Below are 13,472 nucleotides of genomic sequence, written 5' to 3'. Positions count from 1 at the left end.
TGACACTGTGCTACACCCTCATTCTCTCACCAGAATAAGAGTTAAGGTTCAGGGAGTGCCTGAGTTGTCGGATGTGATTGCGGAAAGTGAAACATGTAAAGTGAATGTAGACACAGTAGTCGCTTCTGTATATATTTATTGACCGAGACAACAAGGTATATATCTGGCCAGCCGAGGTCCACCTACTCTGAGTCTGTGAGGAGAACTGAGGCTGCTGGGAGCATGGCTGATGCTCCTCTGTCTGGCATGACGTCAGAGGCCTACTTGCCTGTGATTGGTTATATTTCAACTGACATAGAATTTGAGTATAACAAATCGTCATCCTCCTTTAGTTTACTGGGTCGGTACCTCCGGTAGAGCAATTGGTTCTCTATGAAGAACCCAGGAATACTGTCAGGTTGAGTCTCGGCCTGGAAGAATAATGGTGTTAATGAAGGATCTTCCCTCTGTAACTTACGGAACTCCAACATAGTAAGATTCAGTGGTAGATTCTGATGGGCTTGAGGGACTTGCAGTAGAGTCAGCTGGTTGTGGGCGTGCAGCTAGCGCACGGGTTGTCACCAAAACCGGAGGAGAGACTTCATCACTTTCTTGGACCTCTGCTGGAACATACTTCAAGATGGGGTTTTCCACTACAGAGTCACATACCTGGGGTTTGTCCATGATGATCAAGTTGGAAGGTTAAAGATCTTCGACCAAGTCGTTTCCCAGGAGAAGTTGTACCCCTTTCATGGGAAAAGGCTTTTCCCGGATGGCGACTTGAACTTCACCTTGTACGAAAGGACAATCCAGGTGGACTCTGGCGAGTGGATACGGAGTGGTAGCAGTGAGGTCAGTGGTAAGGACCGTCTCCCCGGTGTAGGTGGTGTTAGGCACAACTGATTTCAAAATGATAGACTGAAGAGCAGCCATGTCCCTCAAGATCTTCACTTTAGAACATCCCTCCGAATCTGTACTGTTGGCAGAAACAGTTCCAGGATACAGGTGTTTGCTGAAGAGAGAAAGATCATTAACAGGAACACAAATATTCATCACAGACTTACCGGACTTAGGAGGAGTCGGTTTGGGTTTAGGAGTTTCACTATTGCCTTTGTATTGGCCTTTTCCACATTTATCTATGATATGTTCATAGAGCTTGCAATACTTACAATATAATTGATAGGTTGTTTGATGGATACTCACTTTGTTATAATCGGACCAAGATTTCTTACTGGAAGATGTGTCAGTTGTCAACCTGTGTATAAGGCTGTAGGTGTCAGCCGACTTCACACATCTGATGTAGTCAGTTTCCTCCTTATCCGCTAAGTGAAGACGGACAGAAGCAGGAATACGTCGAAAGAATTCTTCGACTAGAATAAGGTTGACAAGGTCTGAAAATGTAGAAACATGGGACATACGAGCACACATTGGTAGGTTTCCTATACACATTGAATTTTAAACTCCTACCAATTCTATGAATCATGATTCATAGAATTGGTAGGAGATTAATAGATTTAATAATAGATTAAATTCACAATTGAGAACGAAGTGAATGGTGTTCTGCCTTTTTTAGACATCATGATTCATAGAATTGGTAGAAGTTTCAAATTCAATGTGTATAGGAAACCTACCAATGTGTGCTCGTATGTACATTTCTATTCAAATCATCATGTTCAGGTCAAGAGGGCAGTTTTTTCTGGTATGTTTCTCAGAGCACTGAGAGTTTGTAGTCCGGAATTTTTTGATGAAGAAATAGCAAATATATTTGAAATTGGGAAGAAGTTAAAATACCCAAAATCGATCTTGAATCTTGCGTTTGGTCAAGCAAAAAGGACGTTCTACAAACAGACTACTAAGTCTAAACCAGAACTGAAAAATTCGTTGGTATTACCATATTCTGATGGTCTAGTAAATCTTGCCCCAACCCTGAAAAACCTTAATATTAATTTAGTGTTCAAAAATGATAATACAGTTAAGTCCATGTTAATTAAGAACTCGCCCTCGTCTGTAGCAGGTTGTGTGTATTCCATCCCTTGTAATGAGTGTGCATGTGTTTACATCGGCCAGACAGGTAAATCTCTTTCCTTGTGTTTAAAACAGCATTCATATGCTATTCGTACAGCCCAGCACTCTAGTGCATTGAATTTACATTCCAGTTTATGTAATCATTCTATCGACTTCACAGGGGCAAAATGAATTGTTAAAAGTAAGGTTTTTGATGAACGAAACGTGATCGAGTCTGCTCTGATCAAACATTGTAACAACAGCCTTAATGTGAGCCCCGGTATGTACAAGTTCGATCAGTGTTTAAGCCTCAATATAGCACATCAAATCAATTTAGCATCCATTTAACACGTATGACACTTGGAGATATTTATAGAAGCTGCCTCGAATGGGCCAATAGGCCTTCTGCAGTTACCTTCTTTCTTATGATTCGTTTCCTTCACTTATTCTTGGTGGTCAGGTGATCTCCCCAGGCGGATATAAAGGTCTGACCAACAATGTTTTCTTATCTTCATTCTACTTTGCTCTGATGAAGGCGAATTAGCCGAAAACGCATTAAGCAATCTCTATTTTTCAATTGTGGTTATTCACATTTGAATATATATATATATATATATATATATATATATATATATATATATATATATATATATATATATATATATATATATATATATATATACATATATATATATATATATATATATATGTATATATATATATATATATATATATATATATATATATATATATATATATATATATATATATATATATATATATATATATATATATATATGTTGTACCTATTAGCCAGAACGTTGTACTCAGCCTACTATGCAAGGCCCAATTTGCCTAATAAGCCAAGTTTTCATGAATTAATTGTTTTTCGACTACCTAACCTACCTAACCTAACCTAACTTTTTCGGCTACCTAACCTAACTTAACCTATAAAGATAGGGTTGGTTAGGTTCAGTCATATATCTACGTTAATTTTAACTCCAATAAAAAAAAATTGACCTCATACATAATGAAATGGGTAGCTTTATCATTTGATAAGAAAAAAATTGAGAAAATATATTAAGTCACGAAAACTTGGCCTATTAGGCAAATCGGGCCTTGCATAGTAGGCCGAGTACGACGTTCTGGCTACTAGGTACAACATATATATATATATATATATATATATATATATATATATATATATATATATATATATATATATATATATATATATATATATATATATATTTATATATATATATATATATATATATATATATATATATATATATATATATATATATATATATATATATATATATATATATATATATGTCGTACCTAGTAGCCAGAATGAACTTCTCAGCCTACTATGCAAGGCCCGATTTGCCTAATAAGCCAAGTTTTCCTGAATTAATACATTTTCTCTATTTTTTTTCTTATGAAATGATAAAGCTACCCATTTCATTATGTATGAGGTCAATTTTTTTTTTATTGGAGTTAAAATTAATGTAGATATATGACCGAACCTAACCAACCCTACCTAACCTAACCTAACCTATCTTTATAGGTTAGGTTAGGTAGCCGAAAAAGTTAGGTTAGGTAGTCGTAAAAACATTAATTCAGGAAAACTTGGCTTATTAGGCAAATCGGTCCTTGCATAGTAGGCTGAGAAGTGCGTTCTGGCAACTAGGTACGACATATATATATATATAGGGAAGTACCACCCAGCAGGAAGAAGGGGGACCCTTATCCTCGGGGGAAACCACACATAACGCATTAGAGGGAATGTTTAGGTCCCCTCCCATAAAGTTTCTGTGTACTTTTCTCCTACCACCCTTCCCTATGATTTTTTTTTGCTTTATTGTATATATTTAAAGGTTACAAGATGTAACATATATATATATATATATATATATATATATATATATATATATATATATATATATATATATATATATATATATATATATATATATATATATATATATATATGTCGTACCTAGTATCCAGAACGCACTTTTTTGCCTACTATGCAAGGCCCGATTTGCCTAATAAGCCAAGTTTTCATGAATTAATTGTTTTTCGACGACCTAACCTACCTAACCTAACCTAACCTAACTTTTTCGGCTACCTAACCTAACCTAACCTATAAAGATAGGTTAGGTTAGGTTAGGTTCGGTCATATATCTACGTTAATTTTAACTAAAATAAAAAAAAATTGACCTCATATATAATGAAATGGGTAGCTTTATCATTTCATAAGAAAAAAAATAGAGAAAATATATTAATTCAGGAAAACTCTGCTTATTAGGCAAATTTGGCCTTGCATAGTAGGCTGACAAGTGCGTTCTGGCTACTAGGTACGACATATATATATATATATATATATATATATATATATATATATATATATATATATATATATATATATATATATATATATATATATATATATATATATTGTGGAAAAAACAGAGTGAAATGGGGAACAAAGAAAGTTTATTTTTCTCCTTAAGTATGATAAGTGTCAGTAGTAGTAGAGTGTCAGTAGCACGCGCTCATATCTACAAAATTATACTGGGTGGTAGGAGAAGACAGTATGTCAGTGTACTCGGGTGCCCCGCGAAACTCCCCCCGGATGCTGCATATTGTCTTCTTCGAGGTCGAGGGTGCCTACAAACGCGGCCAAAGGTTGTACCCATATATTTATTTGTCCCCCTTATTTCAGATCCCTAACCCAGATCCGGCCGAAGTTATGGTCGGCAGGAAGAGTGTATACACCACCTGGGCAGCTAGGAGACCAGACCCCCTCCAGCCTGACACCCCACTTTTGCAGGCTATTGGGTCAGGCAGCGACTACATGGGTTTCCAACACAATCTGGGAATACCCAGCATGGATATTTGTTACACCCATGACAATGTAGGTGCTACGGGCAAGATGTTTTTAGGATTTTCTTGAATATCCTTTAATGGTCTTTTGTTAGCTGATTCCTGGCCCTGCATTTGTGTTCTCTGCATTGATCGCATTTGTGTTCCTCACTTGTGCAACATAAAATGAGGTCATTTGATAAAATACTATGCCCAAGATTACCATCAGAGTGCCGGCGGGCAGTTGGGCAAATAGCTTCAGCTTCATCAGCTTTTGTCCGGTCGTGATGGTCGAGTGGATAAGGTGTCCTGTACACACCAGTTGCATTGTTCCTGGCAGTATGGGTTCGAGTCACTTCTGGGGTTTTAGTTTTCAGTTACATATAGTCCTGGGGACCATTCAAGCTTGTTCGCATTTGTGTTCCTCACGTGTGCCTCAATAAATGAGGTGATTTGATAAAATACTATGCTCAAGATTGCCATCCGAGTGCCAGCGGAGGGGTGGTTCAAATGTCTGCGCAAGGCTTGCTGGGGTAACGAAAATACCCGGGCCAAGTTGGGGCCTTCAAATCTCACTGGGGTAACTAAAAACACCCGGGCCAAGTTGGGGCCATCGAAAAAAGCAAAACGGCCCCGACTTGGCCCGGTTTACACTAGAGCTGCCAGTTTTCTTTTTCAGCGCCTTAGTGTGGCAATCCAGAGAGGAAATGCTCACTGCTTCCAAGTAGTGAAGTTGAGGACTAGAACCGTGCACACCATCTACCCAGGTGGGCAGCTGGTGCAAGATATGTATGCCTTCCGGTATGTGGGGGATTTTTCCCAGATGTTTGGCGCGTGTCGGACGTGTGTGAGCGTCCGGTGTCTTGTTAGGTGTTATGGATTGATTGGGGGGGGGGGGTTATGAGAGTATGTAGGTAGAGTAAGGAATAGGAGGAGAAGAGTAGAATAGGGGGATAAGAGTAGATGAATACGTATGTGTGTTTGCCGTAGAGTTAATCCTGTGTGTAGAGATATATAGTTTGATCAATAGATGAGGCTAAGTAAGACTATGTAGGTGGGGAGGGGGGAGGGTGGCTACATGGCCTGGATATATTGAGGGGAGAGGGAGGGATGAGGGATGGCTGCTTCCCCTCGGCCGGAAAAGGTTGGAGACCATTGTGGTTGAGAAGCGAGGGTGGAATGTGTTTTGCGTTTTTTTGACAGTCATTATTTTCTTCGAGCGAAGAAATCTTTTAACTTTTTTCTGAGCTAATGCAGCTGTGTTTGGCGATGATCAGTGACGTGATTAGTTCCCCCATACGCCGGCAGGAAGTGTTGAGGAGAGTGAGAGAGAGAGAGAGAGAGAGAGAGAGAGAGAGAGAGAGAGAGAGAGAGAGAGAGAGAGAGAGAGAGAGAGAGAGAGAGAGAGAAAGAGAGCAGACTCTCTTAAGATGTGAATGAGAGGAGGTAGCAGTTGGCAGAGAAAGTCTGTTTTATGTAACAATGCACGTGTGTGTATAGGATGAGGGCATTAGTTAGATGTCAGACCAGGTCGAGTTGAGAGCCGCACCAGGGGCGGATGTGGTCCATTAATCTTAATCGTTTTTCAAAGTCTACAGAGGGGTCTGGGAGGTGTGTACTGTCCACCGTTCAGTGGCTAACTGGAAGACTATCTCCAGTAGCTAGTGGGGTCATATCTTCCCCTCCCGCCCCACTTCCCCTCAGCTCCCCTCGTCAGGTGACAAGCCGCATCTATCACCGGTAATTTCCCACTCCATGGGTCTGGAGGACTGCTTTTGAGAGAGTTTTGACATAGCACACACCTCAGCCAGAATGTTTGAGTTTTCTCGCTAGTGAAAGAGAGAATATATGCACCTTTTATAACATTAGCATCACGGTACAACATTCTTTGCTGAATATTTTAACTTTTTCTCACACAAAGCATCCGTATTGACGGTGAGCAAAATGACTGCTATTAGTTCCTCCTAAACGAGCAGGAAGTGCCGGGGTTCCCCTATCCACTGTGGCTTCGTTAAGGAAAGGGAGATGAAACTACTGTCAGCAGGCCCCACCTGTTCCACTTACCATCCCCAACACACTGGTGGGAGTGATGGCAATAGGGTGTACCAACACTCTCTCTCCTGACACACTGGGACATAGCATTGAGTGTGACAATGTTCTTTCTCAAAGGTGAGCCATGAGCTCAACATACAAATTACAAATGCAGACCTGGGCGGCTTCCATCTTGGGAGTTTGACACACTCCCAAGTGTGTGAGTTTTGGGGAGCCGGTCGGCTGAGCGGACAGCACGCTGCACTTGTGATCCTGTGGTCCCGGGTTCGATCCCGGGCGCCGGCGAGAAATAAAGGACAGAGTTTCTTTCACCCTATGCCCCTGTTACCTAGCAGTAAAATAGGTACCTGGGTGTTAGTCAGCTGTCACGGGCTGCTTCCTGGGGGTGGAGGCCTGGTCGAAGACCGGGCCACGGGGACACTAAAGCCCCCGAAATCATCTCAAGATAACCTCAAGATAAGATAACCACAAGGATTAACAAGGTACCTGATTATTTATACAGCTTCTCTACATTATATGCAGGGTTACATAGTGTGTCAAGAACTACCTACGTGATGCTAAACAGCCCAATCACACAGGGCAGTTAGCCATATGGCCAGTAAAGGATAGGCTTGCAGAGGCACATAAAGGGGTCAAGGACTGAACCCTGCAATTCATTTTAACTAAGCAAGTTACAATCATGACGAGCTAGTTACAAAATTCAATATACGTCGGCACATCGACACGGGAGATATGATCACTACCTACAATTTTTTTTTTTTTTTTTTTTTTTTTGTTAATTGTGTGTGTATGTGATTGCAACATCTGCTGTCCAAATAAATATCATTGAAATGTAAGCGTGTCTACTCAATCTCCAAAACCTCTTCATCCAACACCCATTATTGCTGTGCAGACCTTGTAACACACAATGGCATTATCATAGCAAGACAATGTCACAGAATGTTCAAGGCTCTGATACTGAATGAGTGAAACATCAGTCCGTCTCGTTAGGGTCTGACCTTCGTGTCCCTCCTTAGTGCCAAGTTTTCACTCACCATCGTCCTTCGTGCTCATCACCCATTAGTGCAGTCCAAAGTAACATTGTGATATGAAAAGTATGACTTAGTCCATCTCCATTACATCTCTTATCAAATATAAATATTACTGTGAGATAGTTTTAGCCCTCTGTAACACATTGTAACGTAACATGGAAATCAACTTTCTGTCTGATGTCCAAATAACATTTTGAAAAATGTGAAGCTTTGTAGATTTAATTTTAAACAAAGGTGGGCCACCAGTCAATGAACTAAGAGGGGAGAGTTAGGAAGAAAGACCTTGTGAAATATGCACAGAAGAGTTTGGGGAGACGTGTTCACCACCTACAAATTCTATTTTTTTTGTCATCTGCGTGATCACAACATATACCTCCTGATCTCTTGTTCTGCCTCGCACTAGTCAATAAACACAATTTTGTGTCATTTCTTGACTAAAATACTCCGAAACATCTTTGCACTTTTAATTTAAAATAGTTAGCTCTGGTTATGACTGTTTTAGCAGTCTATCTGGTAGAAGAAACAGAGACTGGTGTTAGCATAGTGGGTGAAAAAATAGTTTATCCTTCTCTTAATACGTTTTATTCAATAACTAGTAGACATAACATAAGACAGTTACATAATAACTGGTAGACATAACACACCATAATGCAATCACATGGAGATAACATATCATATCGTATCATAATGCAGTTACACGACTACTGGATTTCAGCGGAGTTTCAAATAATTTTTTTTTAGCTTTAGGCTTAGATTTTCGATTTTGTTTAGGTTTTTCTATAGTCAGACGATTATCACTTCGTTTCATCATCATAATCTGTCGTTTGGGAGGGGGAGGTGCGGTTATTTTACGCTCAACCTCGTTATCACTATCACTAGTGGTATCAATATAGCCGGATCTATTAAGATCGTCCCCAACTCGAATCCTTCGCAGTGGGGTGAAGTTTTCGTCTTCGTCATCACTGCTTATTATCACCGACTGAGACATGGTGTTCCATTCATCACGACCTCTAGCCCGAGATGTGGGTTTGTGTGAACTTAGTTTAGAGTTGTGGGTTGTGGACGAGGAGGGGTGTGAGCTAGGTTTAGGGCTATGGTTCGTAGATGTGACTTGGAGTGAACTAAGTTGGGGGTTGAGGAAAAGTTTCATATCAACGTCTGTTAGCAAACCCCTTTGTTGACAGTCTCCGTGGTGTAGTGGTAAGACACTCGCCTGGCATTCCGCGAGTGCTATGTCATGGGTTCGTATCCTGGCCGGGGAGGATTTACTGGGCGCAATTCCTTAACTGTAGCCTCTGTTTAATGAAACAGTAAAATGTGTACTTGGATGAAAAAACGATTCTTCGCGGCGGGGATCGTATTCCAGGGACCTGCCCGAAACGCTACGCGTACTAGTGGCTGTACAAGAATGTAACAACTCTTGTATATATCACAAAAAAAAAAATCTGTAAGCATTATACGCTCATCCAGTAAGGCTTCTACATTCAAATCATTTTCGGTCTGAGTAGGGGGGTTATCCTCTGAGAGAGAAATGGCGGCAAACACCGCGTCATCAATACTTTCACTCATAGTCAAGAGATCCGGATACTCTCCCCCCCTGTGAAATATCCCCACTCGTTCTTACAACTTCTTCAGTCCTAATACTGCTAGTAGTAGTAGTGTCATTACCAACTCTACACACCCCGGTTAAAAGGCTTGGGGACAGCCCCTCTTCAATGGTATTCATAAAATATAAGGCGTTATTCCCTCCCTCATCACCGGTCTTGCCAGCGAGTACACAATGAGGGATAGTGTTATTACTACTACTACTATCACCCACGATCTCCATCAGCAGGAGCAGCAGTGAGTGTGTTGGGAGACAATCACTTGCGGTGAGTGTGTCACCAGCCGGGCTGACACCAGCTGTGCCCATGTCACTACTGGCACTAACAACGCCGTGGGAGGGAGTGCTAACACCGTGCTCGTCTGGAGTAGGGGGGGAGGTCACAAACACCTCCCCGGTGTTTGTGTGTATGTGAGTATTCCCCAAGATGAAAATATTCCCCCCGGAGGTGGATCTGTTGCTGGTGGTGCTGCTGCTGCGACTGCTAGCATTCTCCAGGTAATCTAAAAAAAAAGTTTACACTACTAGCATAACACACACACACACACACACACACACACAAAACACAATCTTCCCATTATTATTATTATTTTGTTATTACTACATCAACATCAACAAACAACAAGAAGCATCTTAGCACGATATAACTCGACTTAAGGGAAACATCCCACGTATTATTGCCAGGGCTTGACCTAAGCTCCCATCACCAACCGAGTGAGGAGCGGCTACACCGGTAGCAGAGGCTCGTGCGGTCATGTTTGGAAGGATCGATGGATGGAGTGTTTGCCCCTACCAGGTCAGGGCGAGCTATATACGCCCTTTCAAGAGGGTGGAGGGTGCCTCCTTACCACACACCTCCATCACCCTCAGCGTTAATAATAATAATAATAATAATAATAATAATAATTATTAAGGATAATATAAAAGAATCAACTTTAGATTTGTTTATTAAGAGATAATAGGGAGAAATAGATGTACTACATCTCCTCAATATACAGGACATTTGTCACATCTTGTTACACAATCCGAACATATTACCATATGCCTACAGGGAATGAGAACAGTGTTTATTTCTTGGGTGTAACACACCTTACAATAAAACCTACCTACACCAGGCATCACAATCTCTTCTGCAACATCAACAACACCCTCACGGTCATCTACCTCCACTACTGCGGGAACTGGGCGGGGGGAGATAACACCTTGGGACATTAATAGTTCTAATTAAGGGAGATTCGGCTACCTCATCTGTGAGTGGGTCCTCACCTTCATCCACGTGATCTAAAAACCACATCAGCACCTCTTCACAGTTAGTTTCGCCAAGGAGTGGTAATATATCCTTTGTAATCTTGAGGTATTCTATTAGGGCGGCTCGCAGGGTGCTGTATGGGAATCTCATCGTAATAGCAAGTCCATTGAAATAACCAAGTCCTTGCAGGAGAGTGATAATCAGTGATTCATCTACAGGTTTTGCCAGCCGAGGAGGTGAGAAAGGGAGTGCATTTTTAATGAAAGCTCGATCCTTCATCAGATTTAAGTAGATGCACTGTGGATAATATCGGGCGTGGAGCGTCCAGGGGTTGTCCAAATGTTCGAAGTTAACAAGTCCTCCACCACAATAAAAACACCGTATATGATCTTCAACTCCTAAGAAAAAAGACAAAAATATATAAATATTTTTATATAAAATATAAATAAATAAATAAATAAATATATAAATAATAAATGAGAAAGTAAATACTAGGACGCCTCACACAGACTTGACTCATGTGAATACATTAAGACCATAACATTAATAATAATAATAATAATAATAATAATAATAATAATAATAATAATAATAACAATAATAATAATAATAATAATAATAATAATAATAATAATAATAACAATAATAATAATAATAATAATAATAATAACAATAATAATAATAATAATAACAATAATAATAATAATAATAATAATAATAATAATAATAATAATAATAATAATAATATCTTCCACTACTCACCACTAGAGATAAAGCCAGCACGGGACAATTCTGCTGGAGACTGACCACACATATCAGGCCAGATGATTCCAAATGATGCCAAACGAGTCTTATACCCCGCCATCTCCGGGTATACGGGTATAGAGAATGGTAGATACCCGAGTTTTCTCCGCTCCATTATACAGCACCTACAATTATTCAATAATAATAATAATAGTAATAATAATAATAGTAATAATATATATATACATATATATATATATATATATATATATATATATATATATATATATATATATATATATATATATATATATATATATATATATATATATATATATATATATATATATATATATATATATATATACAGCACCACCTTAGACTAATTTCTATAGTGAACGAGTTGTGAAGGAATATACCAAGCTCTCCTCAACTTAGAAAAATTGTAGCGTGGTGCAAAGTCTATATAAAACCCCATTGCCCACATTATAGTATTACACCCTATCTTACTGCTAGAAAGGACTATAATCCACGTTTATTAAATAATAATATTTATATATTTATTATATAAATAAATAATAATAATAATATAAAATACACAGCTACAGAGCGTGGTTAATCATTAACTGGAAACTATCCTGGGAGCAGGCGCGTGCCGCACACGCGCCAAGGGGGATAAAAGGGGGGTTGATCCGACTAATTCATTACTGCCCGCTCATCACACCTGGGTATTTGATCTATATCACTTTGGGGAAAAAAAATGAACTCCACAGCCAAAATGAATCCAGTAGAAATTCATCACGGGTACATGACAGATGAAGAGTTTAACAATCGAGAATGCTGCATTGTCTACTCTGTAAATTGTATATCATGCTCCCCCTACGGCATGTCGCAGGACATTGTGGATATGTATCCTCACGCCTCCGCTTACGTCAGAACGCAATTGTATAATCTAAAGAGATGCATCAGAGAAGACCGTCCAACACCGGGAACCATTCCCATCAGCAGAGACAGTCAAGGACCAAGCATAGTAGCCTTGGCAAGTCAGTATGGATTAGGGAAGTCTATTGAGAAGAATGATATTGCTCAAGCCATTACTGATAAATCAAAAGATTACTCTATGGTTAAAGGTTTGCGTGCTGATACGAAAGAAAACCGGTTGTTATACTTGGCGAAATCTTTAGAAGAACTCATATTGTATATTGAAGATACTGAGGAGATCACGAAAGTTATTCTTCCTTGCGGTGTAGGTATGTCAGGTCGGTGTGAAGATGTAGAGTGGGAAAGTACTTACCTCCCCATTATTCAAAATATGCAGGGGAGTTTAAAACCTTATAACGTCAAAGTGATTTTAGTCCGCCCCAGGGAAACAGGGACGAAACAAAACAGGAAACCCACTAACTTTCGCACGACCGTATAAAGGGGTGACTGCTCTCCACTCTCTGACTCATTTCCTCCACTCTACTCATCTGATAAGATGTTGACGACTGTAGCTGGCAGCCTTTCATCTTTTTCGGAGTACTCTTACTCCGACTGCATCATCTACGATATGGACGCCAGTAGTGTGATGATGAGTGGGGTGGTTGAAGAATTATGGACTCGTTATCCCTATGCTCGCATTCATCGGAGCAAACTACCCTACAAAAATCGTACAGAGAGAAGAGACCGAGCCATGCCGGGAGAGATTGTCTATGGTGAACCCCCTCAATTCAACAATCGAATTGGTGACGACCCTCATCAACCTCATCTCATCGGATTAATAAAACATCACGCCGGAGGGAAATCATCTAAACCCCTGAACATGACGATGAAGGAAATCAAGACATTATATGCTGCCGACCCGCACTACTACAGAGGCTAACAGTTGGATACAGAAGAAATGCGTCGCTATTGGTTTACAAAATCTCTGTGTAAGGCCTTTGCCGTCATCTTAACA

The 13,472-nt window shown here is 39.8% G+C and overlaps 1 protein-coding gene across 2 annotated transcripts in view; it reads left to right on the top strand.

Moving 5' to 3' along the window:
• The window catches only part of LOC123765990 (N-acetylated-alpha-linked acidic dipeptidase 2), a 98,997-nt gene that overhangs the window by 28,140 nt on the left and 57,385 nt on the right, over positions 1–13,472 (top strand). For both annotated transcript variants that reach the window (XM_069337240.1, XM_069337241.1), the window contains exon 7: positions 4,718–4,909. In XM_069337240.1, coding sequence (XP_069193341.1) covers positions 4,718–4,909 — 192 coding nt within the window. The remainder of the gene's footprint in view (positions 1–4,717; positions 4,910–13,472) is intronic.

The sequence above is a fragment of the Procambarus clarkii genome, chromosome 37 (assembly GCF_040958095.1).
Source record: "Procambarus clarkii isolate CNS0578487 chromosome 37, FALCON_Pclarkii_2.0, whole genome shotgun sequence".
Lineage (NCBI taxonomy): Eukaryota > Metazoa > Arthropoda > Malacostraca > Decapoda > Cambaridae > Procambarus > Procambarus clarkii.
This window is presented reverse-complemented; position numbering and strand designations above follow the sequence as displayed.